General features: G+C 42.3%; 1 protein-coding gene across 18 annotated transcripts in view; it reads right to left on the bottom strand.

The window, feature by feature from the left end:
- Nucleotides 1-1310: 1310 nt before the first annotated feature.
- The window catches only part of TCF4 (transcription factor 4), a 351089-nt gene continuing 333662 nt past the window's right edge, over nucleotides 1311-18737 (bottom strand). For 7 of the 18 annotated variants that reach the window (XM_044242910.1, XM_044242913.1, XM_044242917.1 and 4 more), the window contains 5 exons: nucleotides 7927-8062; nucleotides 6214-6376; nucleotides 2751-2980; nucleotides 2227-2367; nucleotides 1312-2023 (listed from right to left, as the gene is read on the bottom strand). In XM_044242910.1, coding sequence (XP_044098845.1) covers nucleotides 2231-2367; nucleotides 2751-2980; nucleotides 6214-6376; nucleotides 7927-8062 — 666 coding nt within the window. In that variant the 3' untranslated portion in view covers nucleotides 1312-2023; nucleotides 2227-2230. Of the gene's footprint in view, nucleotides 2024-2226; nucleotides 2368-2750; nucleotides 2981-6213; nucleotides 6377-7926; nucleotides 8063-18737 lie in introns of all 18 variants that reach the window. The other 11 variants (XM_044242926.1, XM_044242925.1, XM_044242927.1 and 8 more) reach the window with 3 other exon arrangements.

The following is an 18737-nucleotide window of genomic DNA, read 5'->3' as shown; positions in this document are numbered from 1 at the left end:
AGTCTACATGTAAAAATATAACTTTTACATACACAATCTCAAAATAATGATACGTTTGCCATTTGTTGCATAAAATTTACAAATGTATTTCATTACTATATAACTGGCAAAACAGGAGAACAGATGGAACATTTAGACCATTTCGATGGATTTATGGCATTTACTCAGTGCTGATAGGTGGAGAAACTACTTGAACAGGGATTTTTTTTTTCTTAATACATGCCAAGATTGTGTGGCTGTAAAAATAGAAACGAGTTAGAGACAAAAGGATGCTGACAGATTCTTAACTAGGAGCACTATTTGTTTACTGCACTATACACCAAAGTCAATCATTATAAAGATTCACGATGGAAGTTGGTTCAATTGTGCCCAGACGTCAAAGCTAGCTATCTGATGAGTTGCTGTGCCATAGCTTGATCTATGTTTCTATCAAATATGTTAAGTATAAACTTCATTCATACTGGCCAGAGAAATACTGCACTACCCCTCCTCAAGAAAGTGCAACTTAATGCTTTAGGACTTATAAGGCTTGTTATAATGCTGCATGATGATTGAATATTGGCATTTTTCAGACGAAGGAGGAGGCAGTTAAGTCATCTACATCTTAGTAAACCCATTTTGAAAACAAAAAATCAAGAAAGCAACAAAATCAATCAGCTCTGTCACACTACTTGCAATTTTCTCATTTGATGGTTTTTGAACTTTGTTTTTTTTGTTTTTGTTTTTTTCCAAAAATCTGACCATGTATTCAGAAACGCCTCACTGCACACTACTTCGGCTACACATGTAGGTAACACTTGAATCATTTTGTTAAATCACAGCCACTTTGATTATGTTATGTTTCCGATGATATAAACATTGGAAGGCACAGTGGTAACATTGTAGCATTCTAACCTTGTACCTCTGAAAATCCCAGAATAGGGTCACAAACGCAACATTACGTTCAGACAAACTCTTTTTGCCATGTCTTGGTAATGCTGCTTGTAATATCTACACATGATGTGACTTTTAAGTCCTGTGTTCCCAAAAGACTGGAGAAACAACTTTCTACTTATTTATGAATGAAAAGCAACATCAGGGTCAGCATTTGATCCTGCACTACCCCTCCGGAAGCAGAGTTGGCACTACAGGTTACGGTAACAAACCAGGGAAAGGGACAGAAATAAGACCCCCCGCCCCCAAAAGAAAGAAAAAAGAAAAAAGAAAAAACAAAAAACAACAACAACAACAAAAAAAAAAAAAAGAAAAAAATCCGTATTTACAGTAAAATCTTTCTTTTAAAAAAGTTAATCAGTACTATTTTTTTACAGGAGAAAAAAGTCTGAAACAAATGAACAAAAGCTTACCATAGTCACTAAATTTTTAATATATATTTATATATATATTTATATATATATTTGTCATAGGTCTATAAGATCCATCTGTTCCTCCTACCCTAAGGAATGGCTAATGTCATCACTTCGTTGTCATCAGGACGTTTGCTGGTTTTGTTACTAGGGCAGCCGAGCTTCCCTTATTCAATATCCAGTAATTATAAACACTAGCTGACTTGAATACCAACAAAAACGTTCATGTAGTTTTCTTCAGAAGTACACTTTTTCATTATTGCAAGTTTACAATTTTTTAAATTAAATATTTTTTTTCAGACTTACAAATTAATTATATTTTTTTTTTTTCCAAAAGAAGTTTAGGCACAAATGCATTGCTCCACAGTGTGGAAAGATTGCCATTCAGTCTCTGGGCTGCGCCTCGGCTTGCACACGCCGCTTTGCACATTCTGAATGATATGTTAGAGGGTCGCCCCCTCAAGTTGCACTTTTTTCTTTCTTTTTTTTTTGTGTGTTTTTCGGTTTTTTGATAATTGGGAATGCTGAAACCTCTTGCGTCTGCGATTCATAACTACTCAGACTTGTCTTATATTACAAAAAAAGGGGTTAAGGAGAAGTGTTTATGTGGGTTTAAGATAATACAGCTGTTAAGGAAGTGGTCTCTTGTATTAATGAAGCAATGTGGCAGCTTGGACCTGAGAAGGGAAAAAGAGAGGAGAATTAATTCATACGCTTAACACAGAAGTAAATGTTTTATTATTAAAACTCCCCCCACCCCCCCGAGGGAAAGAAAAGAGAATCTGTTCATTTGGGGGAAAGCTGACTTTCCTGAGTGAGGCCTTGGCGAAGAGGGACTGACCGGGGAAAGGGTTCCCGAAATGGCTGAGAACACACTTGCCCTTTTACATCTGTCCCATGTGGTTCGACGCATCTCCCATTCCAGGGTGCGGGCCCGCCAAGGAGAGCGGGGGAGGCTCCGAGGACACCTTCTCCTCCTCCCTTCTTTTCAGACACGCGGCTTTCGGGTTCAGATTCCTTTCTGTGGAGGATGGAAGCAGAGCATTTGGTTAGCGCCGTGGCGTCTGGTAGAGCGCAGGACGGCACTCTTCTGCGCACCTGCCGACCCTCTCTCCGAGTCGCTACAGGACCGAGCGAAAGGAAGAGCTAGGAAGGGCACGCGGTGATCCGAGGGGTCAGTCCCTAGCACCAGTCCGACGACGGAGAATGCCCGTGGCAGCATCCTAACGTCGTCTTACTTGAAAGCGAATCCCGTGACTTCACCACGGAAGCAAGGGGAGCCGCCTCCCAGATTCAGACGTGATCTGCCCTTGACCCAGCTGCTCTGAAGGATGCTCAAGCCCAGCCGGCCCGTCTCCACCCACTGCGGCCGCTTCCACCGGGAGGCGGCGGGCTGGCACTGACCTCGGACTTGCTGCTCCAAGCTGAGGATGACGGCCACGGCTTGGTGCAGGATCAGGAGCTTGGTCTGGGGCTTGTCGCTCTTGAGGTGGAGCTGCACCATGCGGCCGAGCTCCTTGAAAGCCTCGTTGATGTCGCGGACTCGCAGGCGCTCGCGGGCATTGTTCGCCATCCTCCGCTCCTTCTCGCGCTCCGCCTTCTGCTCGGGGGTCAGGTCCTCGTCGTCGTTATTGCTGTGGGACAGAAGGGATGCGACATTTTCTAATGGTGTGGGGAAAAAGAAGGTGTCTACATTAGTGTTGTTTTCTTCCAGAGTTTCCAGGGAATGTGTCCATTTCCGGCTGCCGTGCGTAGCAGGATTTTACATCCACTTGAACTTGGGACTGCTGAAACGGTGCTGACCATCCACACGCAAGACATTCGGTTTCTCCCAGACATTCAACCCAAACAGAACAGGAGAGGTTAAAGTTAGGGCCCCAAGTGCACTCCGGCTGATGCAGGGCCAAAGGGCAAACACAGCTCGGATGAATGAGGCTACACTGTGCAAAGCGGGTCACCGCCAACTTAGCCTTTTGGCCATGTTACACCATTAATGAGCTTTGAAGGCGTGGCCAATCCACTTAACGTATCTGAGTCATTTTCTCCATGCAATTAAAAGAAAAAAAAAAGGGGCGCCTGGGTGGCTCAGTGGGTTAAGCCGCTGCCTTCGGCTTGGGTCATGATCTCGGGGTCCTGGGATCGAGTCCCGCATCGGGCTCTCTGCTCGGCAGGGGGCCGGCTTCCCTTCCTCTCTATCTGCCTGCTTCTCTGCCTACTTGTGATCTCTGTCTGTCAAATAAATAAATAAAATCTTTAAAAAAAAAAAAAAGAAAAAGAAAAAAAAAGGTTAAAAACGTCATGATCTCCTTGCCTTTTCATATCACGGATGTTTATCATCCTCAAAACAAGCTGGGAAAACCTGACTTAACATCCACTACACAGAGCAAACAAAACAAAATACCAAGCACCTACTAGTTATAAATGACCATGATCTCATTGTGAGTCAAAAACGAAGTCCAAAAGCTAATCTCTGATCATGAGAACCAAAATATTACATGATTCATAGCAAAGGCATGGTTGGAGCCAGTAGAATCTGGAAAGGCAAGATTACTTCTGTCTGTTTCTGGGTGTCATATTCACAGATTAGGAACTTTTGAATGGAGGGCAAATAGGATGATGGGCCATGTGGAAAGCATGTAGTATGAAGGTTTCATGATATCAGGGCTTCAAATATTTCATGGGTCATCATATTAAAAAAAAGAGAGAGGCATGGGAGATGTATTGTCTCAGAAAGCAGAACAAAACAGAGACCTCTGAGTGGTAGAGACTGAGTTAACATGAGCAAGAAGCTTTTTGGGTATAAGAGATGTCATAAGAGATTACAAAATGAAGGAAACTTCACTGAAAAGTAACAGCTTCCTCATTATATCAAACGATGTGGAGGGGACCATCTGTAAGGATGTTAGTCTAGAAGTTCAAGCACGATCTAAAGGACCACGGAGGTTAAGCTCTCCTTGAAAATTCCATGAATCTGAAATGTGCCCAGAATAGAGATGTTAATCACGACGTTTCAGATCAGGAAGACATGGGGTAAGTTATCTAGTCAATTCAATGCACACTTAATGAATGTTGGCTTAACATGTATGGATCTGAATCTTCTACTTTGGAGAATCTCTGGGTAGCTTCCAAATTGCACTAAAGACCAATTACAGCTGAGAAGCTCCAGTCAGTGAAAAATGGGAGTGGTATCCTTGGGTTGCAAGCACATGTTGCCAATACACATGATGTACGTACGCCAAGAACACTTGTAAGGGTGGGGAAAAGGAACACCAAAGGAAGATGCTTTAAGACTTGGCTTGTCTCCCTGTAGGTTAAACTCCCTTCCAGATGGGACCATCCACCACAGAGGAGTGCTGGTGGACACACAACTGCCCTGAACCAGTGGGAAAAGGTTCTTCCTATGCCATCTGGTCCTTCTCACTTCTTCTGCCGAACCCTCCTCCTCCTCCTCACCCGTGACTTCTGCTGACGGGGAGGCAGCCACGGCTACCGTGAATTCGCATCCACATCCCGCTACACAAATAGGACGTAAGACATGAAATGAGAACAGAGCCAAATCTCTGCTGGGCCCGTCCTGAAGCTAAAATCTGGGCAACATTTTTAAACATTGAACAGGTTGCCACAGCTTTCACAACATTGCCTTGGAAAGTGGGAACTTGTTTTCCAAAGGTATTCAGGCTAATAACTAATTAGAGTTGGTTATTCACTCATAAGTATGAAATAGATTAGTTATGCAAAGAAAACTGCCTAGTGTTGCCTTACATCACAGGCTTAGAGACATAAGCAAATGCCACAAGCGTAACCTTTTAAAAGAAGCGGGTTCTTAACAGCAAGTTAAAATGTTGTACTGAAATCTACACGCATAAGTCATATAGACTCTATATGCAGAAGTCAAGGCCACTAGTTAAATTACTAAGAACTGAATGGACTAACAGAGGTGATGGGAGGGCTGTGAAAGTCCCCACCAGTGTCGCCATGAGACAGGAAACTGCGGGGATGGTGGGAGGGGAGGGGTGGGGAGCTTTTAGGACTCTTGGATAAGAAAATCCATCCCAAGGGGCATGTTCTTAATTCCTAAAGGACATTAGAGCTAAGCCTGAGAACAACAGCTTTTAGAAGGGGGTGTGCAGTCACAGCATGATTGATTTAACTTACAAATAAAAACAACCCAAGGGAACTGAGGCAAAGAACCTGGGTGTCACGGTGTTCCAAAACCACCTGATCATCAGATGAGGATTCACATTCCAGGTAACAGATTCTAATGGAAAGATACCAGATTATTTAAGAAAACCAACCAGAAGCTATTTTCCTGCCGTTGTATTTTCTGTAGAAAGGAGTATCTGGGAGAAAAAAGTGAGCAACTTCGGTATCATCATCATCATCATCATCATCATCATCATCATTATTAAATACCAACACGCTTAAGATAGAGCTGGGAAATCAGTGTTTGCTCACGTTCGAGAGAAGAGAAAAGTCATAGCTGCATATACCTCAGCTGCATTTTCAACATAGCTAAGATCTCTTTTTAGAAATATTTTGGAAAGATCATTTCTGACCAAATTCGCAGAATAAGCATAGTTTTTTTTTTTTTTTTAAATCAACCGTTTGCACTTGAATCAGTTACAAATTGTCTGCACTGCGTGCAGTGAGCACGAGGTCCAAATTCGTAAGTGCAAAGACATTTTAGGCTTCACTAGAGGGCCGGTATCTTAAATGATACTTAGCACCTCTAGAGCAAGCCTTGAAATTTCTTTTCAGCTGTAGTTTTACCTGCCAGGAAAAAACTGAGTAGTTTCTTCCTGTTCTGTTCACTTCATCAAAGTCCAATAAAGGAATTAAATGAAGCGACAGTATCATATACTGTTACCTAGATCTTGACCTAGTAATCGATTTGATATCCTTCTTGTCGTCATCTAACTTCTTGTCCTCGGAAGACTTCGTGTCCTGAAGGTTCTCATCGCCCTCGTCGTCGGATTTGATCTCAGAGCTGCCGGAGGAGACGCTCTGGCCCTGCAATCCTGGCGGCATGCCTGCCGGAAAGGGAGAGACAGAGAGAGACCAGGTGATGCTTCCACGGAAGACCCGAGGCACCAGCACACGCTCTGCGGATTGTGGAGCTGTGCCTATACCCTTCAGCTGCTCAACGGTGATCCTCCCGCCGTGGTTTTTTTTTTTTTTTCCATGCTATCTGGTGAAGTTTCAAAAATGCACCTGTGGAAGCAAGTTCTCTTTGCATTGGCTCCGAGGTTAAATTCTATTTTGCAATCTTTTGGAGTAGATGGTAATTTCACTGTCTACAAAACATCAACTTAATTGCAATGAAAATCATAATCATGAAAATCACACACCTCAATGTTCTGATTAAGAACCCAAGTAAATATCAGCTATTATATTGAGTTTCTTCCATATGCAATGATTTAATAGAAAAATGTCCTTAAAATATAATTCCCAGGGAGTACGCTAAATATGTACAGTCAAGGCTTCAATAGATACCCTAATGATATTCTGAAATTAGGCTTCTCTTATCCTCGAGGAGTAATCAGCATTTAAAAATGGTACATATGGAAAGCAGTTAGCTGCTCGCTGAAGAAATTTCTAGCTTTAACCACGGCTCAACTTTCAAGATCACAATGCATTTCAACTTTCAGGATCACAGTAGATTTTAATATGTGACCGGTGTGTATCCACTTATTTCTAAGGTAGAAGCACGTCTACTGGGTATTCTCCTCTATTCGTAGGCACTCAAAATTTGGTCTGTGGTCCAGAATCAACCTCACCGCCAGAGCTCTTCAGAGATGCAGAGTTCCAGACCTCCTGAATCAAAATCTGCATTTTAACAAGATCCTCAGGTCATGCCTACATTGGCTAAGTTTAAGAAGTGGTGATCGTCTCTTTCTCCACATACATAATTAATATTCAGATTTGTACAATGTTTAGCAGGTGAAAAAAAGCTTCTGCCTATCGCCATGGCAGTGTTATCCTCTTTATTCCAAACACACAGGGAGGGTAATAAGAGAATGTTATTTAAGGGTCTGCAAGTCCCCGGGCCAGGTCTGGCCCCTGCAACGTCACTCCCCGGGGTCATGAAAAGCTGCCTGGCATCCGTGGTTTGAGGCAGTCATTGCGGGGCGAGATGAAAAGAGTGAAAATCATTCCACCAAGTTCCAGTTTTGAGACGTCCCTACATTTCCTTCGATCTTAAACGACAAAAACAATTTCCTTCCTTCCTATTCATTTGGAAATATCATGTTCAGGCTACAACTAACCACATTAGAGGACCTGAATGAGGAAAATGTGGAAATAGCTAAAATAAAATTTCCTCTCATCAGGCTGTTGTCTCATTCCCTGCTGAGAGAGGACCAGGATCTCAGAGGATGTTTGAGCAAAACAGTTCCTGAAGAAACACAATTAGCCGGCTCCGTTCTAACTACTTTCCCATTTGCTTACCATTTTGGTACCAAATTTGACTCTTGGTTTTTTGCCAGCGCTTCCTGAGGGACGAATGCCAAGGACGCCTGGGATCAACACTGGAGTTGCTATTGTCTAAGCGAGGGCAGGGTGCCTTCGGAGGCGGACCTACCTCTGTAAGGGTCCTGGGGTGGGTTCAAATCAGGGGACGTGGCCGACTGGACAGGAAGCTGCGGAACTGGAACCTGGTTTGGCACAAGAGAATGGCTGCCTCTCAGGGCCACACCGTCTTCACGATGGGCCCCAACCTGAAAGGGTGAGAGGAACGGTAGAGTTTAGTGGGAACCAGAGGGAGGGCAGCCAGGACCTGCGGAAGGAAGACGGGCCTCGGAAGAACGAGACTCCCAAATGCCTTTCACTAGAGGGCGCTGAAGGACCACACTTGCACCTACAGTGCCCGGCAAAACACTTCACACTCCGTGAGATGCCGCGCGGTACATCCAGTGACAAATATGGCAGAGTAGCTCAGGCAGGTAAAACGTCAAATTGTCTCCCAGGGTGCTGCAGTGGAGCGCACTGATTCGTACCCATCTGTCTTCTATCATGTCCGCCAACAGATCTGACAATTATCTTAATGCCCATATGCTTAATTGTGGGCTTCTCAATTCCCCCATTGCTATCGGAAATCCTACAGGAATTTCAATTTGGCATTCGACTTTCATTTCAGGGGATAAGATTCTCAGGCCTGCCATTTTTTTTTTTCCATAATGCCAGCTAAGCCTCTGACAGCGGAAGCTACAGCAGTATGGGACACAGCCCCTGCTCGGTACAAATATAATAAAATGTCACCTGGCTTTCCAAAACGGGCAGCCCATTCCAAATTAATGTTTACTGCATTTCATCAGCTGCTGAGTTCCAAATCCAAAGGGGGACCGTTTCTGCCAATGCCACCACACCGGAAAATGTACCAATAAAGGTTTTATTAAACACACCAGTAATGCCATCATTGCCATGCAAAGATGTTTGGATATTTTTCCATTTTTTTTTTTCCTCCCACTATTCTGATCCTAGAAAGACACCATACTCTAAACACTCTTTAGGTTTCCATGAATAAAATTACGGAATACAGCATGATGACTTGGTCTGGAAGAATTACTGCTGAGCTTTTTATTAACTACTACTACCCACTCTGGGGTCCAGAGATGTTGCAGTAGTGACAGTGAGACAGCCACCTCGGACTTTATAGCTTAACGCCTTAAAGCAACACCATTAAGCATTTGCAAACCAAGAGGAACAGGACTAGCTGACATTTTCGTTTGCATTTCCAAGGAGTTATTCTCTGAGCTATTGTTGGGTGAACATGGATGCGGGACAGTGGGCCTGACACTAAAAATATTTATCCATGAATTTCTACTGCTACGAATCAAAAAGTTTATTTTTTTCCAATCCCAAAACAAAAACCCTACAAAGCAGAATCTTCCCTCTTTTTGCTGCCAAATGTTTTAGAAGAGTGTTTCCAAAGAACGCAACAACAATAAGAATCTGAACCGACAACAATAAAATTCACAGAACCAAAGGAAGCACATTCTATCTAAAGGCAACCTAGTATAAAGTATCACCATTATATAATCCAAAACAGCACAGAAGGAAATAACTCGGGGGGGAAGGGGAGGGATCACGTAAATCATACTAATTGCTCAGGTTCAAAATATACCAAGAATATACAGGATTTAAAGATTCGTGAGCATCGGGGAGTATAAATGAATGCTGTGGCTAAGAGTCTAGGGCTGTCTGCCACCTGTGTGCCTGCGTCCCTTCCCAGAACATTCTGAATGGTGGCTATTTCGCTTCTATGTGGGAGCTACAGATGTAAGGGGACCATGATTACCTCCTAAAGCAGCCCATTCCATTTTAATCACAAGTTGGCCTCCTTGTACACTCCACCCACGGATTCTAGTCTCAACTTCTGGAGTTCCATGGAACAAGTGCAAGCCCCCTTTGTCTAGGCAACGCCCCCACCAGGCCACTGTGGTCTCCCCTGGTAACTGACGCCGGATCACTTCCAGGCAGGTCGGGCCCACCGGATGCCCCCAACCATTTCTCACTCGCTCTTGGTCTGTTTTTATATTTGTTCCAAACAAAAGAGTGATTGCTATTTTCCATTCAGGTTTTGATTTGCCACTTTTGTATTTGTGCATTTAGAAGACTCATTCGATCGATGATCATCCTTTCAATCTAAGGTGTCAACTTGTAAGGATGAATTTGCAGGGCTTGAGCAAACGGTACCTCTTTGAGCTTGTCAATCAATGGAAACGCGAATAATTCCCATAGTGCTGATGCGTATTTACTGGTATTCCCAATGGGTTTAATCTCTTAAATTTCCATAGAAGATGACTGTGAATTAGAATCACTGAAGGTAACCACAGGTTTGAGTCTAGCAAAGATGGAAATCCCTTTTATGTTAAAAATCCTTCTCTTAAAACACCCAAGCTTTCCTTGTAAGCATCCATGATGTAATTTAAGGTTACTATTTTGCTTTTCACTTGAAATACATTCACAGATTGATCCTGTATTTCTTTCTTTCCTTCTAGATCACATTCAGATTAGTTTTTACAAGAGGAAAAGGAGCTCACAATGAATTATCTTTATGCTTTCTCTGCCTCAACTACTATGAAAGACTGAGTAGAAAGAATAAAATAATAAGAGCCAACAATATCTAGATTTTTAACTGTAATTGGCTTCTTTGTTAGCTGTGTAACCATGGACAAGGTATTCAAATCCCAAATGGGAAAATAACACCAAGTGATAGACAATGAGTCCCATGTTTATTGCAAAGGGAGGTAACATGGAAAGCAACTATTATATAATAGGTACACAGTAATTATAGATACGGTTACGTGAAACTATTTGAAAATACCTGCGTACGACATAAAAATAAGAGTCTATGGAGTTCAAACACCTTCAGAACACAAGCTACCTTCATTCATGATCATCTTTGTACTCTCTGTCCCTATTTTGCTCACATGCATTTGATTTTAAATCCCCTTGCACAATGAGAGTAAAATCTTAAATGATATTGTAAGTATATTTGACAATTATAAAATATGTTTGTTCCAACTATATTTGTTTGGATTTTAGCCATACATATTACACCTAACTTTATTTTCTATAGATCTTAGCTCATCTCAAATATACCTAATCATTTTCCATAAAGGAAATTAGGAATAAAGTTACTTTTTTTTTTTTTTTTTTTTTTGAGAAAGTGCATGCATGCCTGTTCTATCTCTTGACCTTGAGATCATGACCTGAGCCAAGAGTCAGGCACTTAACTGACTGAGCAGGTGCCCCCTGCAGGTGTACCCAGGTGCCCCTGCTCTTGATGTTTTAAGGCCTCCAGTATAAACTATGTACTTTCCAGGGCAAATGAACGAATGATGATGGGTCCAGATCCATGTGGTACTGAGCCTGATTCCTCAGGATCATTTCCATTGACTGGGACTGTGGACTCATATTCCAAAGAATTAACCTTGCTTTGTTTGTTTCCTTAGCCACAGGCAGCTTGTCCCAACCCCGTTTACTTCTCTTTCAGAAACAGCATTTCTGGTCACATAAGAGACAAAGAAGAAAGACTAGATGGCTAGCCCACTCCATCACCAGAGTCCCTCTGAAATAGGAGGAGGAGCCATGTGTATATACAAGGGTCAGGGCTCGTCCATCTTCCAAATAATAAATATGTAATAATATAATAAGAAGAAAGCAGATTCCTTCAACCTACAAATCAATTCTAGGGATAGCACCTATTTTTAGAAAATCTATACTTCATTAAAGCCCTATTTGGATAATGTTTTCATCTAGGTAAACAATAAAGTTAAAAGCCAGCCTAAAAAAAGCAGTTAATTTTATCAATACTGTTTGTAATTTTTTTTGCAATCTTTAGGAATAGTCTTCTTAGTTACATACAATATGGTTTTAGATATGCTTATGCTGAATGTAAAAGACAAAACTAAAAATCTCAAAATTATTCCATAAGTGTTCATTGATTGACCCAAGAGTACATTTGGTAAGCCAAGAAATACTTACTAATACAGTTTTGTGCTTGTCGCTCCAGGAGGTGAATAAATTGGATGACCTCGTGGAGCTTACAGTGATCCTCTGAGGCAGTTTTGGGCATTGATTAATTTAGTGTGGCGGTTTTAACAGTAAGTCTCTCAAAGGAAAGGACATTCATCATGATTTCTGTAATTTGGGTTTTGGACCCAGAGAGCTCTTTGGACTTAAGGCCACTCCTTCTCTTTCATGGGCCATTCCAGCCTCTCTCGTACCTCTACTGGTACCTCTGTCTCTCTGGCTTCTGTCCCCTCCTGGCTACAGCCTGGACGCTCCCTTCATGCATCTTTCAGGTTCCGTACTAACTGCTGCGAACTCCCTGTCTTAGTATTTCTGAGTTCAGAACCCCCAGATCATCTGATGATGAGCTCCTCATTTTGAAGAAGCCATGGGCCATCCCTTAAAGGGTCCACGTTAGGGCCAAGTGTCCCCATGAACTGGTTCAATGAGCTACAAAAAAGAGGGGAGCTCATGTGGTCCAAGCATGGCTGCCCCTTCTACCCAGATAGCCTGCCCCCCAAATCATGGCTCTTGGGTGTAAATATCTAAGCCATCCTGCATCTCAGGTCAAGGTGTAGTCAAACCCTGACACAGCTATCTAAATTCTCCCGTGTTAATGTCACTGGGAATAACTAAATATCTTTAGAAGTACATTACTTCTTTTGAATCAGAAAAGCACCATGTAATTTTAAATAACCTTACTTTCCAAGGGAAGAATTGATATATTAATTAGAAGCACTTTCCACTCACAGAGTAGAGACTAAAAGGGCTTGTGAAACTTGGAACCCCGTTAGGCCAAACTCCCCATTTTACAGAGAAGAAAGCTAAGGTTGGAGATAGTGAAGTGACTTGGCAAACGTCTAGTAAGAAGAGTAAAACAGGATCTGAGCTCAGAAAACTTTTAACAGCATCAAACAATTTGATTTGGGGTGTGTGTGTGCGTGTGTGTGCGTGTGTGTGTGTGTGTGTGTGTGTGTTTATGGGAGCAGAGTTAAAGGACAAAGGGGGTTTACTTCCTGGAGCTTTTGTTTCCAAAAGTGTGCATACATGTACATAGATGTGTGTGTGTGTGTAGATATGGATATGAAAACCATTTTCTTTTTCTCTAGCACAGGGGAAAATCCACCACAGCTCATCACCGATGGCCAAGGCCAAGATGTCTAACTAAATTATAAAATTTAATATTTGCCACAACTCCTCCAACATAAACAGATTTAAAAGACATGCAGCCTCAAATGAGGTGGCTGTTGGCAAGGCTGCTGTAATGTGGGGATACGCGGAGCGTCCTGGTAAATATCCTTATCCTGATCCTTGAGCTCACAACAAACACCACAAACAAAAAAGACATTCGGTGTTTCTGCTCTCTTTGTTTCCAGGGAGTATTGTGAAAGTAATTATTCTGTTGTATTTAAGAGGCCTATTTCATGGATGGGAAAATGTATTAAATTTCATTTGGCAGTTATTCAATCCTTGTTAATGTTATCTCCAGAGATAACTGCTTCAAAGTCGGCTTTCAGGCCTCCCTTCCTTCTTTTCTACCATAATCCTTCTAAAAGACTGTAGGATGGGAACTTCGGGAAACTTGTCATCAATTTCTGGACCAAGCAACATTGATACAAAACTCGACAGGCTACCAGGAACTTTTTGGTATAGCAAAAGAAAACTCTGTTATTAATGGTATCTGGGTCAAATGTTTCCTTTTGACATAGGTGTTTTTAAGAAGAAACAAAATAAGGAAATGGGACAAAGAAAAAAAAAAAAAAAGCCCTGGTAACTTATTACTTTTCTCTCTTCTCTTTCTCTTCCTCTACAAACACGAAAGAAAGGTTGATGGGCTTTAATTGTCATTAGACACAGAAGGCAGTGTGGATGTCTGAACGGTCATCTCCCCGCGAAATAGCAATCACACATGACAGCTGGAGAACGCTAGATTTCAGTCTCAATGATCTCTCCAGATCTCCCTCATGTTAGAGGAAAGCAAACTTATTTTCCCAAATGTGCAAAACACCGTTTAGTCCAAAAGTGCATCTTTTAAAGAGGTAGGAAGCGGCCATGCAGACTTTAATGGCTCACAGATGGCTGGCGGAAGTTCACGGCACGGCAGCCGCGGACGCATTCTGCGGGGAAACAGTCCCGGGGGCATGAGATGCGGTGGAAAACGAGACCCGCCTCTAATAACCAACTCCTTTGTGCGAGAAAGCCCTGACATCTGGGACGCCCTTCGACCACAAATATCACTTCCATATTTCTCAGCTGAAAAACTTATCAGACGACTTTTTAAAAACTCCTGTCATTAAACATTTAAAGGACTTTTCACTAAAGTCAGAACCGATGCAATTCTTTTGTTTGGATTTTGATTCTTGGGAGATGTCTATTAGGGAAAGATTCCCTCACTCCACAGGACACCTGTTTCTTCCCCCAGAAATCTCACAGCTTCGTTTACGCTTTGCCTGAAATTTAAGGTAATTCCTCATTGGGCAATTCTAGGGAGGTTTCTTTAATTTTTATGCCCCAGATGATAAAATAATTTTCAAGAGGGCTTAAACATGATGTAAATGACCCTGACTTGGCAGGCCTGACCTGTCACGTGATCAGCTAGGCCGAAACTCCCAGGAATGTCCACCAAAATGGTTAAAATGAATGATTCTGTGATTTAATTCAAGAGATGCAAATGGGTGTTATCTGATTTCAGTTCATCTTTTTTTTTTTTCTCTTCACTTGTACGTTCCATCTATCAGACCTGTTTCATTTCTCTCCTCCGTATCTCCACCCTCTGCCCTCAAGTCTCTACATGACTTTCCTACAGTGGAAACCATAACTGGATGTGGTCCTCCGAGTGAGAACCTCAGCAGGTGGTTCGTGGAGTCCCTATCACCCCTTCTGGCCCCGGGTAGCAGGTTACTAAGTAGTTTGTAAGGAACTAAACTTACTCCATGCCTAATGAACCAAGTCTATCCAGCACAGAGATGATGGTGAAATTGTGCGCTGACTGGTATGTAGCTTCTTTTGTTTGGCCTGAAGGAAAAGACGATTATACACCTGACGTGTGCTTGGGAGTTCTGATCCCACTGTATGAACACACCTGTGAGCTTGTGTACAACCACGGGACTAGATTCCATACAAGTTGCTCTGTAGGCAGCCAAGGAGGTCAACCCCTAGGGATTTAGCTGTACCTAACTGGCCTTTCTTTTTTAATGCCTTTCTTACCATCCAAGTAAGTAACACAGGCTTATTGTAAAATATTTGAAAGAAAGTGGAAGAGTAACAAGCCTAATGAAACATTCCCTTCCCATCACCTCCTAAATATTCCCCTTCTGAATGATTTACTCTTTGCCCATAACCCTTGCATGTCAAGGTTCCAGCACAGTTTTCCATCGTTCTGTGGATCAAGTCTAAGATCGATACCTTGTGCACCTGTGTCCTTCACCTGGACACCGGAGGACCCTTCCAGTTCCCTCCTGTTTCCAAGTTCCTGCATCTCCAGCTTCGGTTACCCACTCATGGTTCCCCATGTGCTGCATTCGCTCTCGAATCGGCAAGGCTCTTGATCCAAGTCCTCCCTGTTCTGCCTCCCAGAGCTGGTTTCCTCTGCACAACTCACCAACCACTTCTCTTTTGTTAGTCCCACAGATCCCCATCTTCACACTCTTTGTCGCTGTTTGGGTCTCCAGCGCTCTCATCATGGCTGGACCCAGACAGGGCTCTCCCCTGACTGTTCATTGTGCACCCCCCCCCATGAATATTCACGCAAGGACAGTGCTTGATAGGGCAGGACATACACTTCAATGCTTCTGTTTTTCTGCCATGCATAAAGCCCATTCCTGTCTTGAGATGGAAGTGTCCCAAGGGCAGGGACTGGGTGTACAGGTCACTGTGTAGCACTGTAATATTATATATTATAACGTGCAATTGGGTGCTTTGTAAATAGTCAATGACGACACGCATGGCACAAATCTGTGAGACTGTTTCTGAAATTAAAAACCTTTTGACATTGTCAACGATACGTTTTGCACATTTCTATCAAAAAATGAACATTGTTTAATTCAACAAATGCCTCTAAGATGTGTGCTATGTCCAAGGCACGATTTAGGTATTTGTAGGAGAAATGATAAACGATAGACACATCTATCATTTACAGGTTCCTACATCTTAATGGTGGAGCCATTTAAGACAAAAGAAAGTGAATGTCATGAGGGAGTACCAGGTTGTGTGGGGTATTAAAGGATGGGCGAAAATGTTCCAAATTGAGAAACCAGGGACTTCTTCAAGGAGGTGGCATTTCAGATAGGCTCTGAAGGGTGGTAGATTTTTGATACAAATTACTTAAAATTTTTTTTTTAAAAACGGACACTTAACATCGATGAGATAACATCTCAACTTTAAATCAAAGTTTCTATTTTTACCTCAAGAAGTGGCATTATTTTGATATTACAGCTATATGAAGACGCAGCTAAGGGCTGCATATTAACATGTTTTCATGTTGTCAGACCACATATTTTGGACAAAAGGCAGATTTTTGTAAAGCCCATTATAAACCTCACCGGCTCTACTACAAAGTGAACAACACAGGGCATTTCGGACACAAATGGTACCTCACTGTGTGTGTGTATTATTGACCCAAATGCTTCACTTGTATTTAACTGCAGTGAAGTCTTTCATCTCCCAGCTATACAATAATAGTTTCCATATGACCAGTGGCTCTGCTATAAATAAGATCAAAAGCAAAAGAAAGGATTTAATAAAAGAAAATGACATTAAGAGTAGCATTAAATCGGGGGGGAAAATACCAATATCCAACTATGTTGTTTGTTTTTTTGAGACTGAAGCTCCACACGGTACAGAATAGCTTCCCCAGTGTGTCACGAAAAGGCATTTTATAAGGAGTAGGCATGTACAAAATCCATTTGGGTACGTCTCAGAGTGGTAAAGATTGAGCTGGGGGGCAGTGGGGAATGTGGGGGTAGGAAGAGCGCCCCCCCACGGCAGAGGCAGACTGGAGAAACCGTAAGCAGCCTTTGTCACATCGAGAGTTCAAGGGAATGTGTGGATGGCAGACTTCCATCCATTTCTCTATCCTTTTCTGTTCCATTTAATGGAGATAGACTTTTGGTAATCCAGAGATTCTCAGAGAATCATAACATTGCTCAACTCTCGTACATGAGTTCTGAGAAAGGAAGTTTTTTTTGGCAATGCACTGTGACTTGATATGAAGAGCCAACTTCCCAAACAAATTCTCCTCTAGTTCTTAAAAAAAAAAAAAAAAGTTACAATGTTAATCTCTATTCCCGACTGGATAAACAGCTGCTAATAACCTCCAGCTCCCAGGGGAGGGGGTTGTTTCCTTTCATCTTCAGACTGGTGGATATCTGACGTGCACTGGCCTTTAGTGATTCCACATGTTTCTCTCTTTGCCTTTTTCAAAACTGCCCTGGTCCTGGCCTTGCCATTTCAGGTTTCTTTTCGCCCTTAGATTGTGTCCATGGAGTTGCAGGACATCCTCAGTTATGGTACCACTTAATGGAAATGGTAGTTCTTTCACTGTGGGTGTATTTAAAGAGGAAATTCACGCACTTACAACATCCAAAGGAAGCCAGAATCTTGGACCTTTGTATTTGAAGCTTTGCGAGGGAAATCACCATTTTGGTTTCTTTCAGACTGAGCTAATTATTCACTCAAGGGCTGGCTACATTCAAACATACTCAATTCCTAACAGCACCGGTAATGCGATTGCTTCCTTCTATCTGTTTGTGCGCTAAACAGAGGGGACCACGTCAACACTTCTCCTGTGCTGGGAAGTACCTGCAGAAGGTTACAGGCTGGCTGGTCCCCAGAGTCATTCTCACTTGTTCACGAGCACCTGCTTTTACTGGTGACCTCAGTTCTACACCTCAAGATTCAGACATTTCGCAAAACAGCTTTTTAAACAAAAACCAGCTGTTTCCCATCTAGACTACAGGGGGAAGAATCTGGGCAGCTCACAGAAACATTACCCAGAGACTACCATTCCCCCATAACTTTCACACACTTTCGGCTCCAAACGAGACCCGTCCGTGTGCAGGAGCCAGGGAAAAGGCAAACGTGAAATTAAAATGTGGAAACTCGATACCCTGGTTTTCGACGGTGTGTCCAATGAGCGGCCTGGAAATGAACGTGGTTATTGTATCAGGACAGTGCTACCCAGAAGATGTCATTTACCTAATACTGGAGAGATCTTCTGGTTCAACTCAACTTCGTAGTTGTAAGATGATTTATGGATACAGAGGAAGCTATAATTATGTACAACCGTGAATGTCAGCCAATTAGGTAGAATCCTCGTGTTTCAGAAATGCGACGTTCAAGCTTTTAAAATTTTTTTTTGATTTTTTTTTTTAGGTTTTCCCTCTTAAAGCTGCCTTGCCTAAAACCTCTTCTTATTTTGAGCCCATTTTACACTTCTATTTTCTAAGCAATTAAGATACTTTTGATTTGAAAAATTTACAGCCACAATAAAAGTTAAAATAACACAACGACCACAGATTCTGAAAAAATATAAAATGGCCAAGGCCTAGCCTCGGCTTTTAAACAGTGCCAAGTCGCTCCAGAATTTTCTGTTTTGGTATGAATGACATAACTGAATTACTTCATGAGCTGCTACTTTAATTCCTAAGGGTGGAAAATTCCATGAGTTAATTTAATTTGGATGTAAAAAATATACATGAAAACTCGCTCTTCCTGTGGACTCTCATGTGAAATATTTGAGCCAATTGTTGGAGCTGCTGTACTCTGAGGAGGGGGAGGGGCTTTCCACCCAAGGCTGTCCGGCCAGTGCTGCCCAGCCCGTATCATCATCAGATTTGGGCATATGAGATCCTTTATTTTCTGCATCTGTTTTTAATC

The sequence above is a fragment of the Neovison vison genome, chromosome 3 (assembly GCF_020171115.1).
Source record: "Neovison vison isolate M4711 chromosome 3, ASM_NN_V1, whole genome shotgun sequence".
In the NCBI taxonomy this organism is placed as follows: Eukaryota; Metazoa; Chordata; class Mammalia; order Carnivora; family Mustelidae; genus Neogale; species Neogale vison.
The sequence above is the reverse complement of the archived record's forward strand: the minus strand, read 5'-3'. Positions and strand labels throughout refer to the sequence as shown.